Raw genomic sequence first — 25,749 nt, forward strand, 5'->3', positions numbered from 1 at the left:
CCCTTATTATGTCTTATTATATTAAGTCTTATTGTGTGTTTTTTTTAAATTCAAAACAAAAGCATTTTCCCACAGGAAGGATTCTTTATAATTAATTCCAAAATCTTATTTCAAATTTATCTGAACCCTTAGTCTGTTCATAACTTTCTAAAATCAAAGTTTTAATCACCCTTTTGCTATTTATTCCCCTCCCCCATTTTTTAAGTTCTTAAACTTTTAGTTAAAACTTATTTCGCTAAGGATTGAAGGAAACTCACCTGATGTTGTAAAACCTGTCGATCCAAAGGTTCCTAATAGCTGAAAAGCAGTTAATAGGCAATTGCTGAAAGTGATTAGAAAAGGAAGCATGCAAACCCAGTGTCCTTTCAAAGGCTCTGACTGTGGTTTTAGCAAAATAGCTATTCCCTCATCTCCTAGAGCTCTAAACCTGCCGGAGATTGTTGTCTTGTGGTCTTCTGGTGAGGAGCAACTATCTGGAGCACTTGTGAATGATCTCAAGTCTTCTCCTTGTCTGGAGAGGAATGAACAAAGAGCTGGTCTGCTCTCCCAGTTCTTCATTCCACCACAGTTGTCGGCTCTGCTTTTCGCTGAGCTGTCTTCACCCCGCATTTCTTTCCCGGAAGTTGCAAAGGGTAAGTTAGAAGTCAACAAAGCTAAACCCACATGCTACAGTGTGCCAAATCACAGGGCCTTGGAGATTCATGATTTTGATACATAGAAGCTTGCAATACCAAGACTTTTGGTCACCTTGACTATTAGAAGGGAACTGCCATACTTTCTGTAAGCAAAAAATAAAAAATAAAAAAAGAACTAATTCCCCATCTTGGCTCACTTATAGATTCTGCTGGGAAGTAAATCACTCATCCCCTGATAGTAAGCAAGTTCATAGGTATTCACTGGAAAAAAATCTCTGACTAAAAATACTTCCACTTTTGGTGTAGTGTGAGCACAGAAGTCCATGATCAGCTGCCAAAAAAAATCAGTTATTTTTCCATAATTAGAATAATATCTAACTTCTGTATGAAATTCTTGGAAAAAAAGAGCTTGAAATGTTTTTGTCAGGATTTTTGCTAGCAGATCAGAAGGGAATCATAAGGGAATCTATGAGGCCAAGTAGCACTATAAAATGGCTTTTGGTGCTTTAAGTTTCTAATAAATTTCTGGGGGGGAGAGAGAGTTCTACCTAGAGCAGATATTTTGTCCCTGAACTTTGGAAAACGTCAGCTAAACTTGTTGAGGTCGGGGTAACAGATTCTTCCAAAAATTCTCCATCTTCTCTCTCTCCCCAAACGTAGCATGGAAACCCCCAAATGTTGAAAAAGTCTGAAACGTTGTCACCTGTTTTGTAAGTTGTTTATTACCAACTGTGAAAAGATCAGGGGTGAAATGAATGGTGGTGAATCCAGGGTCTTGTTTAAATGGTGTTTGGGCTGATAAGCGAAGGTCAGCTCACATCCTGACTCACCTTCCCCCCTTTCCAAAGCAAACCTGCATTTCTTAACCCAGCACAGAGTGTCCTGTATAAAGCTATCATCACCATTAAGTTCTAATAAAGATAAAAGTATTTAATTTCAGGGAAAGGGAAAGAGTATGCGTGCTTTGGCTTCCTTAATCTCGACAGAATGTATTTCCAGCGCCTTACACGGAGATAGTTCATTAGATAGACGCTCGCTAATTGGGGTCTTTTCTTACTTTCTTGCTTCCCTTTCTCCCCCCGCCCACCCTTCCTCCTCTGGCTGCTGCTTATCTGGCGCTGGGTGTTTGGCAACTGCAGGACTCTGTTTGGAAACAAGATCAAGTCTGTGGCCAAGGAGGCGTTCTCCGGCTTGGAGGCCCTGGAACACCTGTGAGTAACCCACAAGGCTTTGCAGGTTTGAAGAGGAGGGGCTGGGTGGGAGAGGGGAGGCCTGCCAGGAATGGCTGCTGCAGCGGCCTGCAAGCAATTTAATAGCATCTTTGTAAGCTGAGAAGCGCTGTTCCTAAGAGCCAGCTGCTTCCTTCTCATTATAAGTCAGTTCCAACTTTGGCTGTTTTTTTTTTTCCTGCTAGGAAGAAAGTTGTAGAACACATGGCCAGTTGCATGTTCTTTTTTTTTTTTTTTTTTTTAAACCTACATTGGAATGCCTCTTTTCTATTCACAAAAATCCTAACTTAGCTGGGAAAATGTTTGCCTTTCCCAGTATCCTGAGGTTGCATCTTTGTGCTCCGTTCTTCCTCACCACCGAGCATACGTGCAAAAAAGCTGCAATAGAAGTACCTCACCATTACCTTTGCTAGCAGGGTGGAAAAAGCAGCCCATGCAACTTTAGCTGCTGTTTTAACCATTATGTCATTGCCTGAATTTATTTACAGTAAGCCAGGCCAGAGTGGCAGGAAAACTAGTAGAATATCAGAGGATCTACAGCTCTGTCTTCCTGAATACTTCCACTTTTGTAGACTGCAGCTTTGATCAAGATCGGCTTCACTCCCATCGTTCTCCCTTTGTCTCCCTCTGCTGGCATTAAGGACAGCACTTGGTAGAAAATAAGTCAATGATAGTAAGAGTCCTAAAGGCCCCTGGGGTCATTTTGCTTCAGGGTGGTTTGTTTTGTTTTGCTTTGCTTTGTTTTTTGCATTTGCTAATTTTTTAAACACATACTTCCAAAACCCAAAGAGGAAGAACACCATTTTAGAAGAGGCATTTCTACTACTTTACCTAGCTTCTTTTGAACAAGAAGGCAGGCTGGATAGTGAGTTAGAGGGCTGGCACTGAGCCCCCTTCTCCCCATCCTATTGCTCTGTGCAGAAGCTCCCCTGGGCATGGATCCTTCCCCTGCAGGGATTAGATGCTGTCTTAAAAAGTGTGCTCTTTTTGTACAGCCTTGCTGTTTTTACTCATGTGCAAATGACTACAAATTACAACTAAGACATCTTTACTTGGGGACCAGCCTATTAAAGACATTTTAATTGTAATGGGTGTTTCTATGAAGTAGATCCTGGAGTTGTTTCTTTTGCTGTTTTTCCCCCAGCGTAGTTGGCTGAAGTTCTAAAATTCTGTTCTCTCTGTTCTTTCTATTTTGCCCAAATCTCATTGCAGAGAAGGAGTGGGATTCCTTTGGAAAGGGGTTGGATGGGCGGAGGGGGGTTAAAGTTTAAAGTAACTACATGTTCTTTGCTTCAAGTACAGTTTTTCAGCAATTGGCTAGGTGAAATGCTAAAGTCTTTGGTATTTAAAGTGCTGACAGTTTTACCAAGCAACTGGAACTAGGTTATGTGTGCAGATGTACAGTTTTAAAAAATCCACCTTAAGCTATTAAAATAATAATTGGTTGAGAGTAGTACTACTCATGGGCCAATTCATATATAACATTAAATCACAAGGATTTATGTGAAACTCCATTTCAGTTTTGCATTATGTCCAAGGCGTAATATGCAGTTAATCTGTATCTTAACTGGCTGACAAAAAATATACAGGTAGTCCACGCTTAGCAATCACAGTTGGGACCAGCAACTCCATCACTAAGTAATGCGGTCATTAAGCAAGACATCATGTGACTGTGACTTGCAATTTTACTGCCAGCTTCTCCATTGACTCAGCTTGTTGGAAGCCATCGGAAGCACACAAATGTGATCATGTGACTGTAGGATGCTGTGACGGTCGTGAGTGCCCACTGGTTGCAAAGCCCTCAAATCTCCATCACATCACCATGGGGATGCTGTGATGGTTGTAAATGCAAGGACCAGTCATAAATTATTTTTTCAGTGCCATCGTAACTTTGAATGGTCACTAAACGAGGACTACCTGTATAAGATAAATAAAATTGGCTTTTTTTTACTAGTCACCGTTAGGATTCATTAAAACAAAAAATAATAGGAATTGGATATGAAGGGAAAGCAGACAGATGAGAGACTCACTGTGACATGTCCTGATAAAGTTAGTGTGATGTGCAAATGCATTCAGGCCCTACTTCTGCACATGTTCTGTTTACTAGGATAAAAAATATTATTAATAAATGGAAAAACATAAACTATTTAAAAGACATTAAACCTACACAGAGTTACTTTTGTACCACCACGGTCCATCTATGTATGTGTATAAATTAAAATAAATGCTTGCTTTCTGTAGGAACCTTGGGGATAATGCCATTCGGTCCATTCAAGAGGACGCCTTTGCAAAACTGAAGAACTTGAAAGAACTGTAAGGAATGAATGCTATTAAGTGTCCGCTGTATGTTTTGGTCCATTTTTGTGACATTTCCTCCAGTGGCTCCTTCCTCCAGTGGCTCCTTTTCCTTGTTATCAGTAATTCCAATGTTCCCTGCTTCCCACTTGCAGTTCTTACAAGCTATTTTTGCAAGACAGCAGATGTTAGAGAGTGAAATTCCGTAACAAGTGAAATTAGATCTTCCCTGTGGTTGATTTCAGTGGGCTGCATCTCTGCCTGTATCCATTTTGGCTCAGGAAGTCCAAACTCCTATCCTCTAGTCATATAGGGCTTATAGTAGGATGCCTACCCACCCCCACCCCCCATCTTTTATATCTCTGTGATGAAATTTCAATAATAAACTGTCTCTGAATTTGATCCTTGAACCCATTTAGAATGGGAGAATTACAAATGTGTTAGCAGGTCTGTCACTTCAGCTACATGAGCAGAACCTTGTTTAGCACATTTCTTAATAAATATTCTGTCTTGTGATATATATTCTGTTATTTCCCTCTTTCTGTAATAGTGTGTGGCTTATACAGAAGATGTCCAGAAGCTAAATTTACAAGTTCACTGTGTAAGGGAGAGAGAAAAAAAATACATACATAGCTCTGTCCAAAATCAACCAAGAATCACTTAGACTTATTTTATTTAAACATAGGATAGTGGGGTGCCTTAATTCATGTGGTAAACTCATGGTCATCAGATAAATGGTATTTGTAGATTTAAAGGGCATGTTCATTTCCATTTGAGGTATTGGCACAACCATTTAGAGCAGTGTTGTCCAAACTTGGCCACTTTAAGATGAGTGGACTTCAACTTCCAAAATTCCCCAGCCAGCCATGAAGTCCACTCATCTTAAAGTGGCCAAGTTTGGACAACACTGATTTAGAGGTATGCAAAGTAATTTGGAAGTTCTGCCTCAAAAGGAGGTGATGACCACTAAGCTAGGTTTCAAGAGTAAATCAAAAGATTAATGGAGAATAGGTTTAAGAATGGCTGTGAATTATGGAGTTTTTCAAAACCAAGTTATTATGCCAATAAATATCAGCTGCTATGCAGCAGTACTCAAAATTAATCAGAATCAATAGTCACAATACTAACTTTATCCCCTGCTTGAGAGCTTCGCAAAGAGTTCTGATACTTATTGTGGAAAAGAAGATGCTGGATTAAATATATTTGTGGCTACCACAGAACTATTTTTCTTATATTCTGAATTTCAAACATGTTTTCTGTAGCCTCTGGATCTTCAAATATTCAAATATCTCCCCTTTAAAAGCTTTAATACTTGCCTATTAGATTGGGGTTATCCAGCTGTTATCTACCTATATCTACCTAAATACTGTATTAGAGAAGGAAATTAGCTCCTGCTGGGTGTGACCATGATCTGTTTAAATTGGGGGCTGTATCTTTGTACCACACTCTTTCAAGTAAAACAAAAATCCCTTCCCTCCATCTACAGACAATAGCAATGTATGAATCTAGTCCAGCATTTTTCAACCTTGGCAGCTTTTAGATGTGTGGACTTCAACTCCCAGAATTCCCCAGCCAACCTTGCTGGGAGTTGAAGTCCACACATCTAAAAGCTGCCAAGGTTGAAAAACACTGGACTAGTCATATTCAGATTGTTAAATGAATCAGTTTGAAAAGCCAATTGAGTTTGGAGAAAAGCCTTTTCTGTACATTTGCAAAATGCAATTGGGGTATTGGATTGACTTGGAGGCAGCAAATTGAGCAAATTCAATCTAAGTTATTTTCTTTTATTTAAAAGATTTATATAGCCACCCAACTCGTGTAATTGCAACTCTGGGCAGTGTACACGAAATAAAAATCAAACCAAAAAATAACGATTATAGGTAAAAACAACCATACAAAATCAAAACAAGATCCGTAGTCACCATATCAAACAATATATGGCGGGCGTCAACCAGCACCTCCCAGGAGAGCTTACCTGTCATCCTGGCCCAAGTTCTGGAAGAAAAACCAGGATTATAAAGCTTTCCAGAAGGTTAGCAGGACCAGCGCCATCCAAAACTCCAGGAGAGTTTTCCAAAGAAAGTTTTCCATTCCAAAAAACAGGTGCTGCTACAAAAAAGGCTTTCTTCCTAGAAGTTCCAGTTCAGAAAGTTGATTTGAATCAAATCTTTTCACAACCCTAGTAATTAACCATCTTTTATGGCACATGGGTGACCTTAAACAAACAAAGAAAAAGCTATAGGAGGTTCCCTGTTTACCTTCTTACGGTGGAGTCCTTGGTGCTCTCTGAGCTTGGTTGTTTGCTTGCAGGTATTTCATTATCCGACCAGGTAACATCATCAGTGCGCTGAAGATGTTACCTAGTCAGGTATTGAAACATCTGCAAGCAAACAACCAAGCTCAGAGAGCACCAAGGAGTCCACAGTTCAACTCTGAGCTGCATGTATTCTCTTCTTTTGTTACCTTCTTATTCACCTTGGGCAATCTGATTAGTGGATAGAAAATGCCAGATTGGTGGCTTATATATCTAATTATTGTTATTGTCTTGATGTTCAATTCATTCATATCATTTGGTCTTTTATTTTCCAAAATTCTCCTCTTTGTTAGGCGTTATCCTGCTAGAAACAATGGTGTTTGGATGGCCTTGAATGATTTTCGGATCAGTATATAAATGTGTGAAGATGCCCTTTATTGCTTGGGTGACTGTCGGCTTTGCTGCCCATGATGTCTTTCATGGGCGGCAAAGCTGATACTCATGCAACTAATAAAGGCATCTTCACACACTTGTCATACACGCATTTTTAAACATTTCTTCGCCGGTTTATTGAAAACATTTTATTTTTGTTGGTTGTTTGCTTCCTTCCAGCCGCATCAACAGCGAGAGCTTCCTCTGTGATTGTCAGCTCAAGTGGTTGCCACTTTGGTTAACCAAGAAAGAACAACAGCTGTTTGTGGAAGCCACCTGTGCCCACCCAGAAGCATTAAAGGGCAGAAATATTCTTGAAGTGGTACCAGAAAGTTTTGTATGTGGTGAGTCTTAGCTGCCGCATGGTAATTTTGAGGTTGCTTTGGAGGGTAGCCCTGATGCAGGAATGACTATGTATTTTGTGGTCAGCTTATTATTTCATATGCAGTGAAGTGCAGCATCCCCTTTCGTTGGTTGCCTTCACCATTGAGCAGGACTGTAAATCATATTGACAACATATATGGGAGCAGAGATCCCAAATGGGAGCTTGGGGACTCATTTGGTGGTCATGGAAATTTGATGATAGGAAGCGTTAGAGCTTGTGATGAGAAGGCAGTAACAGCCTTTCTGAATGGCATATCCTGCCTTGATTCATCTTAATCTGGTTTCCAGCTTGGATGAGACTGCCTTGACTTCTCCAGCAGCTGATCTTCCTTGATCTCTTTGGCTTTTGTTTCCACACACTGGTTAATTTTATGAAACAGAGGATTTTTCAAAATGTTTGCTAGGCTATTAGCTTGATTTTGCTTTAAGGAAAGTATTACAATGATAAAAGTAAATCAACAATGAACAAAACAAATGACTGGCAAACTGTGAATAACTCCTAACCTAATAGCAAAACTGCACATTAGTAAAATGTAGAATGTTATTAGGACACGAAGGTTCGCTGTGAAAGAGATTCTATGATCTCTATTTCCCTTCTACTTGGCCTTATTGTCATGAAGCCTAAAGCAACGCACACTTCTCCAACTTATGTTCACAAGGTTCTGGTTGTGTAAACTAGGATAAGAGATGAGTGGGCCAATCCCATTGTTCACAAATGAGGGCTAATTAGAGGTGTTTTCAAAGCGTGATTGTATCTTGAGTGTCTCTCTCCCTTCTACATGTTTAAATGGGAAATCTGTTAAGGCTTCACCATCTGCAGGAAGCAGTTCCCCTATAATATGTTCTTACCCAAATTATTTATTGCATTATTGCTCCTCCCACCTTTTTTTTGGTCCTTATATTCCGTTATCTGTATATTCATTTATTTTTTATTCCACTTTAAAAACTCAGAAGATGGTTAATTCATCATCTCAACAGATAAATAGGAGTTATCAAATCAGTACAGGAATCTGAAAAGGAAACTGATTTCATAAACGTGCTTTGGAACCCATGCTTGAGAGCCAGTACCAGAGAAAATAAAATCCTTACAAGCATAGATGAATAATTTGTGTTCTACTTTGTAATTTCTGGGCAGTTCAGAGCTAGTCTTGAGACAAACTCATCGGATACCCATTCAATAACCTGCTTGAATTTTGAGGGTAAAGTTTCTTGCATCAACTCCAAATTAGACACCACAATTAATGCAGATCCTCTTGGGTTGTCAGGGCTTCATCTTGTCAGAATGTGTGGGATTGGTTTCAGTTAGTGTGACTGAGGAAGTGAACAAAAATCTGTAGGGTTTGAAAAACCATCTAAGTGGGTGGGTCTAGGGATTGATCAGTGCCTCTTTACATGAGGGAGTGATGTCTACTGCCTTTAAGGAGGCCGTGGTGCATTCTGTCTTGAAAAAGCTCCCCCTAGACTCTGAGATTTTGGAGAATTATCACTCAGATGGAGGAGGTGGCCACCGTCTAGTGAACACTGGAAGAAGCTGATTATTTGAATCCATTTCAGACTGGCTTCAAACCTGGACACAGCTTTGTTTGCTCTAATTGATTATTTCTCTCAGAGGAGAGGCATTAGGATCCTATTCCTATTTTCAGAACCGTGACCAGAGTGGCAGTGAGAAATTTCAGTTTGGCCCGTGGCAGTTGAGGTTCTCTGAAGCCTCTGCTGTTCATGAAGTTCCAGAATGGGTCATCTGGAAAACTGGAGTTCAGTGTCATCAGTATGCTTCATGGAGAAATGAGAGAGAGAGTTGAGTGTTATCAGTATGATATATATTTTTCCCTTTGCAAATTGGCTTGGGCCATTTTTCAGCTGCTAGTTCAGAGAACAGTTATGAGCAGCACAGCAATCATGAAGCTGTTGAATACACATGTGCCTTTTTCAAAGAAGGTTTTGGAAAAAAAAAAAGAATTAAAGGGTAAAGCACAGCCAAAGTTGCACTTGGCTCATCCTCTTCTTAAACAAAATAGTTCCAGATTTCTAAAAATCTTTGCCCTTTCTTCAGGATGTTGATTGGTGCAGAACCAAAACTTTAGACACTTCTTAGTTTTGCCTGGAGAATAAAGCATTAGAGAGCTCTCTTTTGAAAGTATAAACTCTTAACCTCGCCTAAGCACATTCATGAGGCAAAGCCTAGGCAAGAAATTAGAATAATAGAGCATCCCAATTGCATGGAAAATCACCTTTCCTGCCTTGCATGGATGCAATAATATTGTTCTGTCACCTACTTTTTTTTTTGGAGGGGGGATGCATTGTATTTTTTTAAAAATAAAATAATAATAAATAGTAAATCTACCATATTTGACAGTGATTGTATCCACCCCTTGTTTATTGCATGAAGTTAGAGCAGTGTTTCTCAACCTCAGCAACTTCAGGATGTATGGACTTCGACTCCCAGAATTCCGTAGTCAGGATGCTAAAATAGCGTTCATTTAATCCATTTCACCTTCTATCCTATTAAAAACTGCAATTTGGTAACAACCTTTGGAAGAGCTTCAGGGTTATACTGAAAAGTTCCAGGGTTGGCATGTGGCCTTGTGGCCTCACGTTGTGCATTCTTGCTTATGCTCTGAGCTGCAGATAAACAAGGCCTTGGAAAATCACTGCCAGCCGTGGAGTTGTGACATCCCCCAGCAATGTACTGCCACTCCTCGGGAGGGATGGGGGGGCCCTGCTGCTCCTGTCACTCAGGGCATTGCTGCTAGTTGTGGCATAGCAGCTGAGTCATGAGGTCTGTTCTCTTCGGTCATGCCTGGAATGTGCTAGAACCCCGGGCTCAAGATAGTATAGGATTGCTTGTCTGTCTGTCTGCCTGCCCTCTTCAGAATCACAGATGTTTTGGCTTTGAGAAACTATAAAATCGTCACCGATACACTGCCTGTGCCCGGCATATCCACTGTATTCATCTTACACCAACCCTTTTTTCAGTGTTCGGCCCACTGCAGTCTCTCCTCCCAGACATTATAGAATGCAAGATAGAATTGGAAACCTGAATCTTGAAATGCATCAGGAGTGTTTGTTGTCCCTTCTTGGGCCAATTCAAAGGCATAAAACTAAACATTAATGCCTGTCTTCCGCCGATGGTGGTATGAGGCTGCACATGGCAGGTGCCATGTTTGAATACTCATACTTTGACGCTTAGACTAAAGCCTTCATTTTGACATGTGAACTTTCCGTGTACAGGATCCTTTCCCCTGAATGGAGCCTCTTGCGGTCTGGAAGCCTGTAATTAAGGAAGGGAAATGCTATCCTTTCTCCTTTTGCTACTTACTGAATTGGTGCTCAGTGTGGATTTGAGACATTGGCATTCTAAACTGCATTCTTAAAACGTGAATGTTAGCGGTGGCAATCTCACCATTTGACCGTCTCTTGTCATTGTTACCACTGTGCTCCTTTGAGGGGGAAGGAGGGAAGGGGGTAATGGTTAATATTGAAATGAGAGATGTTTTGTGTGTGATTAATAAATTAAGCTGCTTGGAACTCCGCTAAACCAAATAGTCTTCACTGCTGGGCCCCAAGCACAAGCCTTTGCTTTGGATAGAGGACAAACAGATCTATCTGCCACGCCTTCAAAGTCCACGTGCCGGGATGCTGTCCCGCCCATCAGCACTTGGCACTAATGGTGTTACTTGCAGTAGTTGTAACTCTTAACAAATTAACATGCTGCATAAAAGTGGAAATTGAGTAGGATGCATGTGTGTATCTTATATGTAAACTGTATTTTTATATATATACCAATTTTTTCTGCATGCCTTGGAATTAGTGGATCAGTGGTAAGTCATGGGAAAGCCTAGTTTTGTCCCTTCACCAAAAGGATTTAAGATCATTATTTTCATCACATGTCACCTCATTAGGATTGTGGCTATCTTATTATAGGTCATCCCATAGATATTCCTTAGGGCCTACATCCCCCAAAATATGTTTTGAATTCCTTCTGGTGTTTTTCATAATGCCTGTTACCATTCAGCTTAATTTTATGCAAAAGGAAACAGGCAATAGTAGCCACATAAATGCAGATATTGTCGACTACAGTAAATAGGTGGGAGGGACAGGACTGGTGAGTACTTGGATGGGAAGCCATTAGGATTTTTTCAGAACTGTAGGGATAGACAGAGAAGTAAACAAACAAACAAACAGCATCTTGGAAGAAGACAATGATAATCCACTTTGCTATTATTTCCCAAAAACACTTGGGTGGATGTAGCAGTAGCATCTTACCTTTTCAGTAAAGTGAAATTCTATAAGAAATGCAATGGAGATGGGGAACTGGGATTGAGATTCCCAGTGGGATAAAGTGTGGGATAAAGTGGGATTGTACTATATTTGAATTTCATCGTCAGAGATTACATGAAGCACGCTGCTTTTCTTAATGACAATCAACCGAAGACTACTGGTGTGTTTTAGATATCTGTGCACCCTTCTAAAGGGGAAATGGTTCATTTCTTTTCCAGAGGATTTTCCCAAACCCAAAATTATTGTTGAACCAGAAACTACGATGGCCGTCCTTGGCAAAAACATTCGCTTCACCTGCTCAGCTGCTAGCAGCAGCAGCTCTCCGATGACCTTTGCCTGGAAGAAGGACAATGAGATTCTGCACCACGCAGAGATGGAGAACTTTGCACACGTCCGAGCCAGGGATGGCGTGGTCATAGAGTATACTACCATTCTGCACTTGCGCCACGTTACTTTTTCCCACGAGGGACGCTATCAGTGCATCATTACCAATCATTTTGGCTCAACCTATTCTCACAAAGCTCAGCTTACTGTTAATGGTGAGTGAGGAAGAAATGTGGCTTGAAAATCATCTGCCTTATAGAAACTAGCTTTTTCTACTTTTATTATCATATTGTTAAGCGGCTTCCTTTAACCTGAGAACTTCATCTTCCAGAATTCCCCAGCTAGGATTTGCTGAGTTTCTGAGAGTTAAAGCCCAAACATCTGGAGGCACCCAAGTTGGAGAAAGTGACCTAAACATCCCTCTTTCTAGATGCCAATGTTGAAGCATAGCAACAAAAAAAGGGAAACGACTCCAAAGTGATGTAAACACCAATAATAATTCCTTTCTAGTTTATGTGCACAAAGGATTGGTTTGACATTGCGTAAAAATTATTCTCCTGGACAAGTGGTGGTCAGGCTTATAAACGTTGGCTTGATTCATTGGGACTTTTCCCATTGCCTTTATCTAAGTGTTACTATCTAGTACTTCCAAATTAACTTAAAACACTCCATTTGGAGTCCTGCATTTTAATTTTGATTCATAATGTCATAGGAATTGAACACTGTTCTGTAAGTTCAACTGAACGAAGAGGTTGAGCTCTGTGGTCAAATTGCATGTAGTCAGATACCATCACTATACATTTCTATTTTTTTTAAAAAAAAAGCCTGCTGGAAGAAAACTAGCACAGCAGGAATAATATGGTAACCCAGCCTTCTACTGCTGTGTTGTGCTACTTTTCTGCTGTTCATCCAGTGAGCTCTTTCTATTACTTCTGAAGCCTTTCAGACCAACAGATACCTCTTAAGATTTGGGGACTCCATTTTGGAAACAGACACAGTTGCAACTTGCAATTAAATTGCAAAATTTCTGGGTTGACCAATTTGGTAGAGACTTGATGGAGAAAATGTAAAACTTGGAAAACAAAGGACATGTACATAATTTCCATTCCTTCCTGAAAACTGATCATTTAAATATTTTGCTTCAGTTCTTACAGTCTAAAATTATTCTGGAGACATTCTAACTGGGAGAGCAATGATTTATGCCTGAGTGTTATATTGACTATTTATCATATTTATTTTTATTTATATGAAAATGTATTCCTTGATTTTCCCTCACTTCATGCAACTCACAAAATATTAAAACAAGCATCAGTTACCAGACAAAGCCACTATTGGCAAGTGACAACACAGGCTCAACACTAACAATAAATGATTCAAAGGAAGACTGTAGTTGATTACCAGTGGAATGCAATTAGAAAATAACCTGCCTTTCTCAGGCAATGAATTCCATAGTTTGGAGTTCTGTGGTTTTGTGCATGAATGCAAGAGCTGTCATGTTGCAAGTGTTGTAACAGGATTGAGGTGATGAGAAGACAGGCAGATGATTCCAAAAGATGGTTGTCTGCCTTCAAGGTGCAGGGCTTGAACTTTCATAAGGACTGCCCTGCATCCAAGTCCAGGATAGAGCCTTTCCTTCAATGCAGGCTGCCATTTTTGTTCCCGAAGTAGAATGTAAAGATGCTTTGGAACAAGTAAGTTATTCTGACTCACATGGAGAAATCCATCCTCTAATGCAGTGTTTTTCAAACTTGGCAGCTTTAAGAAGTATGGACTTCAACTCCCATGCTGGCTGGGGAATTCTGGGAGTGGAAGTCCACACATCTTAAAGTTGCCAAGTTTGAAAAACGCTGCTCTAATGCCAGATCTCAGTGGGATCCATATATATTTGCAATCCATGTTGCATTTTATCTAGGATATTGCAGTAGTGCAACAAAGTGAATCTGTATTGGGGCAAGGATGTTGCAGAAGAGAGAGGGTGTAGCACTAATGTGTCCACAATTGGAAGGATCATGAAGCTGTCCCTGTCTTGTGTCAGTCTGCAGCAGTCTTCTGCATGTCCCTAGAAAAGTTGGCCAGTTGCGAACCGCATCAAGCTAGTTTAATGTTTCAGCAGTGTGGAGACAATTCTTCCTCTAATAACCATTCAGCAATGAACCATAATCTCTATAGTTGCTGCCTTCTCAGTTGTTTTCTGTACAGTTTTCCGTTTGTGGTACCTGAACGTAAATCGGGGAATCCAAACAAAGAAGCAGAACCATATTATCTATGCTGAAATGCAAATTTTTGGAAATGCCTCCAATGTGCTGGAGAAAGTTGACATGCTATAGCAAAAAAATGCGTTTGAGTCCTGATTGTGCTGGGGGTGCGCAGCCAGTATTCTTTACTGGCTTGAGGTGCCATCACTCCCTTTGTCTTCCACAGTGTTGCCATCTTTCCTCAAAACTCCCCACGACATTGCGGCCCGTGCAGGGACAACGGCTCGGTTGGAATGTGCTGCTGGTGGGCACCCTACCCCCCAGATTGCTTGGCAGAAGGACGGAGGAACAGACTTCCCTGCAGCTCGAGAGCGTCGCATGCACGTCATGCCCGACGATGATGTCTTTTTCATCACAGATGTGAAGATAGATGACATGGGCATTTACAGCTGCACTGCTCAGAATTCTGCAGGTTCTGTGTCAGCAAATGCCACCCTGACTGTGCTGGGTAAGAAATCTTTATAGATCTGCTTCACTGAGAAGATGAACAATACATTCAAAATGATCCCATAGAGAAATAGTTTGAAAAGAACTGGGTGAAATTTAGGGAGACAAATTTAAAACTTTTTCACTTAGAAAAAAGATGTGAAAGTGTAGAATATAGGTCAGATGCCTGGATTGGTCATGGAACATTTGAGAAGGATTTTGGAGTTGGAGTTGATCACAATCTGAATTGGAGTCAGCAAGGGTGATTTGGTTGCAAAAAAAAAAAAAAAAGCCTACATCAAAAGATGCATCATTTTTAAATCATGGGAAGTGATTGGTATTCTCGGCCCTGCATCAACCGGTCCCTAAAATGCTGTGCCCTCTTTAAGAAAGATTCAGATAAACTGGAAAAGGTTCAAAGAAAGAGAGGAATCTTTAATCTCTTCTTTTGACATAAAATTGGCCAGAAGTATATAAAAAATAAAGTATTTTCCAGAGGAGCTGTCGGGAGGCTCAGCTTCTCATGTTGGCATCTTCACCGGAAGTCGATTAAGGAATCTGAAAATACGCCCCGGGAGGTGAGGTCAAGGGAACTATAAAAAAGCTTTCTACGGAAAGGCTGAGGAACTGTCTGTGTCTGGCTTTCAAAAACACAGCCCTCAAAAAGAGCAGCGCCACAGAGAAGAAGGCCTTGACTGGTTTCTGTCATCCCAAGGGGCAGGATATGAAATAAGGGCCTTAAGTCACAGGAAGGGAAATTCCGGTTGAATGTTAGGGAAAAGGACTTAATTGTAAGAGCATTGGAACCAACTGGCAAGGGAGGTGGTGGGATCCCCTTCACAGGAGGCTGGATAATCATCCCCTGGGGAATTCCTGTCCTGAATGGGGTGGACTTGAGCTTGGCTTAACTGGCCCCTTAAGATGCTGTTGTAAATGGGAAACGGGGGCTGCATGTAAGAAGGAATTAAGTTATAAAGTTGTTTTCCCTATAGCCAAACAGTCCAATTGGATTTTGTTAAAAGGGTTAGGATTCTGGAGTGGTATCTTTGCAAAAAAGAGCAGTTAGGGGTGTGTGTGTGCATGCACACACGCACACACATACATACATGGAACCGCTGCTAGTCATTCCTTATTCAGCCCATTGAAATACACGGAGCTGGAAAGGCAGAAATGGTAGAGGGGCAAGCTCATTTTCCCAGGCTGAATATTTCCAGGATACCAGTATTTGTGAGTTAGGGTCTGAATATTTTGGGAAATATTGCACAAAACCCAGGTACGAATATCCTTAAAAATAGGATCTTGGAAACATGTATGTATGTATTTTATTTCCATCCATGTATGACTCTGGGCTGCTGTAATATTGCATACTTCTATTGTATAATGTATTATAAATCATTATTATTACTGTTACTGTTACTATTGGTCTGAATCAGTCCACTGCAGGATGAAGGCCCTTCACTGAACAGCAGCTACATAGGATGACATCATTCCTTGCCACTGTAATCAGGATTTTTAAAGTGACTATTAACTACACCCTTTTTGAATCTTCGGTGATCACCATTTTTTACACTAGCACTGTTTTAAATATTTAAGCACAAATACTCTGCAGCTGAACAGTGGCTGCTGTTTATCAGGATGAGATTCAGGAGGCAGGAGTTTCAGCTGACTATTCAGTAGAAAGCAAGGCAGACTGTAGTTCAGAACTGAGGAGTATGCCTCTTGTAAAGGACACTTTATTGTGGCATAGCCCGAATTTCAGACTGCTCCTTGCTATGATATCAGAAATAGATAGAATGACATCATTTATATGGTATCATTTCTTTCTGGAATCTTGTAGAGACTCCAAGTTTGGTTCATCCGTTGGAAGATCGTGTTGTATCTGTTGGTGAAACTGTGGTTCTGCAATGCAAAGCAACAGGAAGTCCACCTCCACGCATCAACTGGCTGAAGGGTGACCGTTCTCTGACGGTTACTGAAAGGCATCACTTTACTCCAGGCAACCAGTTGCTTATTGTCCGGAATGTTGTGTTGGAAGATGCTGGGAAATACACATGTGAAATCTCAAATACAGTTGGAACAGAACGGGCACACAGCCAAGTCAGCGTATTGCCTTCATTTGGCTGCCGGAAGGATGGAACCACCTTCGGAATCATCACTATTGCTGTAGTATGTAGTATCGTATTGACTTCTCTGGTTTGGGTGTGTATCATCTATCAAACCAGGAAGAAGAGTGAAGAATACAGTGTCACAAACACAGGTTAGTGCAAAATCTTGTTTTTGGTTGCTGGGACACTAAATCACAAGGAATAATTTCATCAGCTCCACTGAGTAGAACATTCACAGCTTAAAAAACAGACTGGCTTTGCTCTTCTCCAAATGTAGTGGACAGTTCCAGGTGCAATTGCTAGGTAGTTGCATAATTTGTAGGTTTGTCTTCACACATCCCAACCCATGCTTCCAAGAGATTGCACATACCCTAAAGCATAGCCTTATGTAACAGCAGTTTTGACTATTATCCTAAGTATGCTTTGAATTATACCTCCTTAGAAGGCCCTCTTTGCTCAAAAAATCAAGTGTAGTGCAGGACCCCATCTGATATGATGCTCCTTTTCCATAAAATAAGTGAGCTGCAAAAATAAGATTCAAAAATAAGATTCAGATTACTGAATTTGAATACAAGCAATGTATCTGCTGCTTGCTAACCCCTGTGCTCTCACTTTTGTTAAAGATAGCCTACTTGCCAACCAAGAGGGGGTATTACCTAAAAATGAAGACTGCCCCATCTCAGAACAGGAAAACAGTAGGCATGTTTTTGGTTAAGTTGATGGTTACGTGATATATAATAAAGCTGTAGTTCTCTGGTTCTTGCTCTTGAAACGTGAGCCAAAGGGGACACACACCTTGCTCCCTGACACAACCATTGTTCACCCATCAGCTGTTTTTTATGACCCATGATTGGGCCGGCAAGTTAGGAGCCAATCAGCAGCATGCTGTCTTCAGTCGGAATAGCTCAGTGAACTTTATATATGCTGACCTTATTTGCATTGACTGACAGTGATAAATGTTTAGGGCAGCCCCCAGACTGCTTCTTCACTTACTTCTGGAACTTGTAGTCTTTCCTGCTTAATGTAATTTCCAGACATTCTGAGCCATAATTTATTCTTGTTTTTGAGAATATAATGGTGCCTACAGCCTGTTCAACTGAAGAAGCCTTTGTCAATCTGGCATCTCTACACAATTCCCAGTCCCCTTAGATGAAAGCTGGGAATTCTGGCAGTTGTGGCACCCACGCCTGCTGTGGGCACCTGTTTGAAGAATGGTAAGCTAGAAAGTTACACTGGAATGCTTCCAGAGTTGACAGGAGTAAAAGGAATAAAGGTGATTTGTGAAGTGCCAATCATGCTGTTAAGGAGACAGGACTTGGACCAGATAAGTGTCTTTGTGTGGACAGAGATCTATGAGCAAGCTTTGATAGGACAGTCAAGAAGAACTACGTGTTTTATGTAGCCGCCTGTGATTGATCAGCTCACCTCTGAAAACATACTTAAGGGGATCCTAATCTGGATGGTGGGGAATATACAGACCCTGCCCTGGTTTCTGCTGTTTCTTAATTTCAGCACTATTCTTGGATTGAGGCATTGGCTCTTTACTTTTCTCTCTTGCCTGTTTTTCAAGATGAGACTATTGTACCACCTGATGTGCCAAGCTATCTGTCCTCCCAGGGGACGCTTTCAGATCGACAAGAAATGGTTGGAAGAGTGGAAAGCAGTCAACAGCCCAATGGTCAAATCCAGAGCAATGGTATGTCTTGGGAAAACAGCACTGCATCCATTTTTTCTTTTTGTAAGAGATGCAGGCCAAGAATTCAGATGTACATTTAGTATTATTTATCACAGAAACTGCTTTTCTGTTCAGAAAGAACACTAGGTGGTTCTGTTTTTCAAGGGAGTTTGAACAACTGACACAGAACAGACTAAAACAAGATAGTTAAGCAGCCTGTATTTGCAGTTTCTCCCCTGGAGGAAAAAGCCTTAAATCCGTAGAGTGTATTGTCACTGATCACCAGGCCATTTCTGTATGTACGTTATACTTTTGTGTGACCTTTAATTATAAAACTCTATAATTCAGGCAGGCAAGTAGATGTAATCTGTTAACTCCCTCAAATGAGCCTCGGAGTCTTCTACCTGTTCCATATTCTGTGATATAAAGAAAATCTCTTCCATGAAGCACTCTGTAAATGCCAAAAAATTAGAAGATGCAGGGGTTAGTACCAAGGCTGAATAGTAAGCCAAGCCAATTTTTTTCCCCCATAAACTTTTCTGAAGTGTCTTCTCTACCTACAAAAGCTGGCTATGCCTGCAACTCGACAGTGTCTTTATCATTCTGCTACAGGTGTTTGCCAGATCAATAGAGGAAGGGATCCAGAGGCTGATGCTCACTCTGTTGTTTACCGACAGCCAAAGATATGCTTAGGCTATAATAAAGAGGCTTGGAAAGGAGAAGATACTCCTGATAGGATGCTTCTTACAGACAAGACAGGTATGAAGTCTTATTAATCTGGGAAATATGCTGCATCCGTTTACTTTCATAAATAAGCACAAGAGTTTTGACTTTCAGAGATGTACATCTTAACAACGTACATCACTTTTTTTCAGTGATATGGCCTCTCCACCTGTTTTGCTAAATAGCAGACTGTCAATAATAATTATACTGTAAAAAGACGGTAGTTGCATAATTCACACTTTTCTCTTGAGCATTATTTATTTATTTAAAGAACCTATATGGCTGCCAGTCTCACACAGCAATCCTGGGCAGCTCACGGCAACCAGAAAAGCAACATAAGAACATACGGTACCCTTTCCACCAAAGCACCAGAGCCACCCATACTGTTGACCCCGTCTCCACCCTAGCCTAGCCTAGCCTAATGCTTCTTATAGGCAAATACCAGTTGCTAGGGCAGAAATGATGAGTAGACATGTGGAAATGTGTGCATTTCTGTGTGGATCCTGTCATTTCAAATACTCTCGGAGAAGAGTCTGATCTCAGAGTCTTTCAGCAATAACTTTGTATTGAATCAGGTGGACTTTTTTACTGATATTCGTAGCAACAGAAATATCTTCCCTGCCACATTTCTGCTTCAGATCATACTCTGTCGATTTTTCAGCTGTACAGGTTGCTAAACCTGCTGTCCTTACTGAATAGCAATTTCCCATTGTAGGAGATTTTTAATAATCATGGTTCTTCTGGTCAACTCTTGACGATGATGAGCTAAAATATACAGATTTCATGACTTGTTTTTTTAAATGCATCACAGGCTTGTTTTGCATAATTTATTTATTATTTGTGATAAAGAAGCCCAAGCAGTTTTTCTGAGTACTAGGATCACTTGAAAACTTACCTGTAACCATCTCAAGCATGCCATGTGCGGCATTTGCAGACTTGAAGAATAGGAACATGTTATTTGTTTACAGTAAATATGGAGTTTCTTGGGAAGCTATATTCATATCCTTTGGCCTTTCTGTACACCTGAAGAACTGTGGCGTGTGCCTACCCAGCTATATGGAACAACGAATGGGGCCCTCTAACATGAAACATAATCTTCCCCTAGATGGGATGAAAACTCCAGAATTCCTAGCCAGTCATCCATGCTGGCTGGGAATTCAGGCCATTGACCCAGAATGTCCTTGGCATGCCTATTAGTGACAAGGAGATCCATGAAACCATCAGTACTTCCTCTATCTGAATATAATCCCAATGTATTAAATTTGTTTTCCTTTCTGTCTCAAGCCTATAGCTTGCCTGCAGCATATACTGACTGCAATGGAAGTGTAGATACTGCGAGTGTCACCGTTTATCCCAAGGATCCAGATTACTATTCTCTGGCTGCAGAGGCCATCCCTCCAAATACTCCCAGTAACAAGGAGTCTGACAAGCATGATGGGATACTTCCTGCTAACTGTCACAGCCCTCTGAACTCTAGTGTGGAGAGTAGAAAATCAGATGTCAATGGCACCATCTACCCTAGCAATCATGACAGGATGGCAGCAGCTTGCCCAGGCAAGCCGTCTCTAGTGGACAGCAAAGGTATGTGCCTATTTTTTGTTTGTTTCTTAAAATATCTCCCACACTTTTCAGGTTACCTTTGGAAGTCAGTCACTCTCATATCTCAGCATATAAAATGGCACACGGATGGAGGACAGACAGCTTAGGTAGGACTACTCCCTTTGCTGCCATCTAGTGGCCATTTGGATTTTTCTAGTCCGGATATGGTAGCCTTAGCTAAGGTCTGCTTCACATTGGTCCTTCCTTTTCCTCCAAGTGATCCCTTTGGAGTTGCTATCTTATATTTAGTTTTCATTCTAGAAACACATAGGAGCCCTCTGGAAAATAAATTAAAAAACCAAGATTGGCTCTAGTTGTTTTTCTTTTTTTAGTCAGCAATTTTGCCCAGGAGGACTGTTGGAGTGCAGAAGCCAAAATAATGCTGGCGGAGAGTATAAAAATTGAGTCCTTTAGTAAAGAGAAAGAAAATAGATTGTTGCAGTAATCTCTGTTATCCAGAACTTATCATAAAACAATAGAACAACAGATCTAAATCAAAGTTTTGCGCAGTGGTATGGCTTGGTAAAGGTATTTGGCAACCTGGAATGTGAGTGACGAGTTAACATCCCCTAAAAAAATGAACATAAAATTTGTCTGTTTGACCCTCAAACATGGAAATAATTGGGGAGAGCAAAACTCATCTTGGAATGTGCCATAAGGGCCACTGTAAGAAGACATTGGCAGGAGTTTCTACCTCCCTAGAGCCACAAGGGCAGTAGAGCAGAAGGGAGAACATTAACACAGGCTGTAGAAAAAGCCCATCTTTATTTACCCAGGGTTAGAATGTGTAAATGCCCCACGATAGAGGGCTTGTGGCAGTGTAACATTTGGTGATAAAATTCAGGAACAGTGGTTAGATCATTCTGATGATCGGTGTCCCTAATTCATTGCTTTACTGTTGATTTGGCCTCTATAAGGTTTAATTGGCCTGTATATTCAGGAGAAAGGCTGAGACTATGTTATTCCTCCATACAAGTTTGATACCAACAAAATTGGTAGCTGTCTATCAACACAGACAGTATCAACCCTGTAGGATAAAACATGCTTCTGAACAATGAAGTTAAAATCCTGCTCCAAGCTTGGCCTTAATGGTTGGTACATTAGCTTCAAGCCTCAAAACTGCATTAGGGACCCATTTTGGAGAACTGAACAGAGAACAAAGGAAGTTCAATTGAATGGTTTCCAACGCCCTTAGGTTTGTAAATGGGCCAGTCTGAACACCATGCAATAGTTGAGCAGCTGTTTTAGCCATAAACAGTTTAATTGCTGCTGGAATGTAATTTGCCCCTTGGTGTCTATAAAATTTGGTTATAGCTAATGTACTACTTTGGGCAGTAGAAGTGACAGAATTAACCTGAACTGTTGATCTTCTAGAAGCCTGAAAGTCTATGCTCAAATATTTGAAACATTTAACTTGCTCTAGTGGCTGAGCAAGCAGGGTTCCAACCAAGACACGCTAACACAGACCACCACTTAGTGCTATAATTTGTTGTTGTTGTTTAGTCGTTAAGTCGTGTCCGACTCTCCGTGACCCCATGAACCATACTGCACCAGGCCTTCCGGTCCTTCACTGCCTCCCTGAGTTTGCTCAGTTTCATGCTCATTGCTTCAGTGATGCTATCTAACCATCTCATCCTCTGCCGTCCTCTTCTCCTTTTGCCTTCAATCTTTCCCAGCATCAGGGTCTTTTCCAAAGAGTCCTCTCTTCGCATTAGGTGACCAAAGTATCTGAGCTTGAGCTTCATTATCGATCCTTCCAATGAGCAATCAGGGTTGATTTCCTTTAAGATTGACTGGTTTGACCTCCTAGCAGTCCAGGGGACTCTCAAGAGTCTTCTCCAGCACCACAGTTCAAAGGCATCAATTCTTCGGCGCTCCGCCTTCTTTATGGTCCAGCTCTCACAGCCATACATTACTACTGGAAAAACCATAGCTTTGACTATGCGGATCTTTGTCGGCAAGGTGACGTCTCTGCTTTTTAATATGCTATCTAGGCTTGCCATAGCTTTCCTCCCAAGGAGCAAGCGTCTTTTAATTTCATGGCTGCAGTCTCCATCTGCGGTGATCTTGGAGCCCAAATAAATGAAGTCTGTTACTGCTTCCATTTCTACCCCTTCTATTTGCCAGGAATTGATGGGTCGAGATGCCATGATCGTAGTTTTTTTAATGTTGAGTTTCAAACCAGCTTTCGCACTCTCCTCTTTCACCCTCATCAAGAGGCTCTTTAGTTCTTCTTCACTTTCTGCCATTAGGGTGGTATCGTCTGCATATCTGAGGTTGTTGATGATTCTCCCTGCAATCTTAATTCCGGCTTGTGATTCTTCCAGCCTGGCATTTCTCATGATGTACTCTGCATATAGGTTAAATAAGCAGGGTGACAGTATACAGCCTTGTCGTACACCTTTCCCTATTTTGAACCAATCGGTTGTTCCGTGACTGGTTCTAACTGTTGCTTCTTGGCCTGCATACAGATTTCTCAGGAGACAGGTAAGGTGGTCTGGTACTCCCATCTCTTTAAGAATTTGCCACAGTTTGTTGTGATCCACACAATCAAAGGCTTTTGCATAGTCAATGAAGCAGAAGTAGATATTTTTCTGGAACTCTCGTGCTTTCTCCATGATCCAGCGAATGTTGGCGATTTGATCTCTAGTTCCTCTGCCTCTTCGAAACCCAGCTTGTACATCCGGTAGTTCTCGGTTCATGTATTGCTGAAGCCTAGCTTGTAGGATTTTGAGCATAACCTTGCTAGCATGTGAAATGAGTGCAATTGTGCGATAGTTTGAGCATTCTTTGGCATTGCCCTTCTTTGGAATTGGAACATAAACTGACCTTTTCCAATCCCGTGGCCACTGTTGCGTTTTCCAAACTTGCTGGCATATTGAGTGCAGCACTTTAACACCATCGTCTTTTAGTATTTTAAATAACTCAGCTGGAATACTGTCATCTCCACTAGCTTTGTTGTTAGCAATGCTTCCTAAGGCCCACTTGACTTCACTCTCTAGGATGTCTGGCTCAAGGTCAGCGATCACACCAGCGTGGACATCAGGGACATTAAGATCTTTCTTGTATAGTTCTTCTGTGTATTCTTGCCACCTCTTCTTAATCTCTTCTGCTTCTGTTAGGTCCCTGCCTTTTTGTCCTTTATCATGCCCATCTTTGCACTAAACGTTCCTTTCATATCTCCAATTTTCTTGAAGAGATCTCTAGTCTTCCCCATTCTATTGTTTTCCTCAATTTCTTTGCATTGTTCATTTAAGAAGGCTTTCTTATCTCTCCTTGCTATTCTCTGGAAATCTGCATTCAGTTGCTTATATCTTTCCCTTTCACCCTTGCTTTTCGCATTCCTTCTTTCCACAGCTATTTGTAAAGCCTCATCAGACAGCCATTTTGCTTTCTTGCATTTCTTTTTCTTTGGGATGGTTTTAGTTGCTGCCTCCTGTACAATGTTACGGACCTCCGTCCATAGTTCTTCAGGCACTCTGTCTACCAAATCTAATCCTCTAAATCTATTCATCACCTTCACTGTGTACTCACAAGGAATATGATCTAAGTCATACCTGAGTGGTCTAGTGGTTTTCCCTACATTCTTCAATTTAAGCCTAAATTTTGCAGTAAGAAGCTCATGATCTGAGCCACAGTCAGCTCCTGGTCTTGTTTTTGCTGTCTGTATAGAGCTTCTCCATCTTTGGCTGCAAAGTATGTAATCAATCTGGTTTCGGTATTGACCATCTGGTGATGTCCATGTGTAGAGTCGTCTCTTGTGTTGTTGGAAAAGAGTGTTTGCTATGACTAGCTTGTTCTCTTGACAGAACTCTATTAGCCTTTGCCCTGCTTCATTTTGTACTCCAAGGCCAAACTTGCCTGTTATTCCGATTACTCCTTGACTTCCTACTTTAGCATTCCAATCCCCTATGATGAAAAGGACATCTTTTTTTGGTGCTAGTTCTAGAAGATGTTGTAGGTCTTCATAGAAGCGGTCAACCTCAGCTTCTTCAGCATCAGTGGTTGGGGCATAGACTTGGATGACTGTGATATTGAATGGTTTGCCTTGGATACGCACTGAGATCATTCTGTCGTTTTTGAGGTTATCTGGCCAATAAATATACAAATCATTCTGATCTGACTTTATACACAGCCTTTATTGATTTTAAAGTAGTGTTCAGTAAGGGCTCTGGGACATTTTTGAGTAGATCAGTTATTCATTACAATAAATCGAAACATTTAGCTTTCCCTGATAAAAGACAAAGGCACAAGTGGATAATTGACTCTCGTGAACTAGAAATGGTTGTTCAGGTCTGCTGAATTGTTACAACAGAACATGGGAGTTTTCTTATTTAAGGCAGGCCTTGATAAGGTTAAAGTCAATTCTATATCACTTCTCAGGAACATTCCCATTATGGCAGGAAATTCAGGGATTTCTGCTCAATTTCCAAATCCTGCCATTGGGTGAGAACCACTAGCGAGGCTGGGTCTCTCTTTATGGGCTCAAGAAATACCCCACAGCAAAAAACTTCTGCCATCAAATGCAGCCCCAATTAAATCATGAGTGGAAAAGTCAAAACGAGATACAAATAAGATTAAGTAGAATTAGATTTTACTTATACTTGGTTAGACCTCTACACAGAGAGAAAGATGATGGGGAGAGAGATAACAGCGTGGTTTGAAAAAAACTGCCGTTAAAGTTCTTGCTTTTATTTGCCTTACAGGTTCTTCACAGCCTTTAGCAAACTGTGAGCCTTGTGACTTTTTATTGCCTGCTGAAGGCTCGCTGCTGTACCTAAAAGGAAGTGCTGAATTATCTCAGACGTTACCTGGGGGAGAAGCGAAACCAAGGCTTCTCTCCAGTGGGCTCTTAACAAGGTCACCTGACTCCCTTCCTGAGTCAAGCCACTGAAACGCTGACAAGGGACCCAGGAAAATGGCGGTGTGCAAATTAACAGAACATACTCCTTCTGTCTATCCCACTTATTTGCACAGAATTATCTAGGCTACTTCTACCTCAAATTCTGAAAGGACAGCTTTGCAAATTAAAGGAAAAGTGACAACACAATGAGGTATAAGAAGCAAGCTTGCGTAAGGGAACAGAGCCCTGTTTATGCGGTGCCCGCTTGTAAATAGTTTTAAAACTTCCC

At 41.0% G+C, this 25,749-nt stretch overlaps 1 protein-coding gene across 1 annotated transcript in view; it reads left to right on the forward strand.

The window, feature by feature from the left end:
• LRIG1 (leucine rich repeats and immunoglobulin like domains 1) overlaps positions 1–25,511 on the forward strand; it is a 153,789-nt gene extending 128,278 nt beyond the window's left edge. The window contains exons 10-19 of the mRNA XM_088134367.1: positions 1,775–1,846; positions 4,106–4,177; positions 7,026–7,189; positions 11,729–12,049; positions 14,256–14,537; positions 16,353–16,772; positions 18,191–18,316; positions 18,908–19,054; positions 20,303–20,599; positions 25,324–25,511. Coding sequence (XP_087990493.1) covers positions 1,775–1,846; positions 4,106–4,177; positions 7,026–7,189; positions 11,729–12,049; positions 14,256–14,537; positions 16,353–16,772; positions 18,191–18,316; positions 18,908–19,054; positions 20,303–20,599; positions 25,324–25,511 — 2,089 coding nt within the window. The remainder of the gene's footprint in view (positions 1–1,774; positions 1,847–4,105; positions 4,178–7,025; positions 7,190–11,728; positions 12,050–14,255; positions 14,538–16,352; positions 16,773–18,190; positions 18,317–18,907; positions 19,055–20,302; positions 20,600–25,323) is intronic.
• Positions 25,512–25,749: the final 238 nt, after the last annotated feature.

The sequence above is a fragment of the Python bivittatus genome, unplaced genomic scaffold (genome assembly GCF_059951505.1).
Source record: "Python bivittatus isolate LINGU-HERP-01145 unplaced genomic scaffold, Pbiv_v1 ctg000080_np1212, whole genome shotgun sequence".
Taxonomy (NCBI): Eukaryota; Metazoa; Chordata; class Lepidosauria; order Squamata; family Pythonidae; genus Python; species Python bivittatus.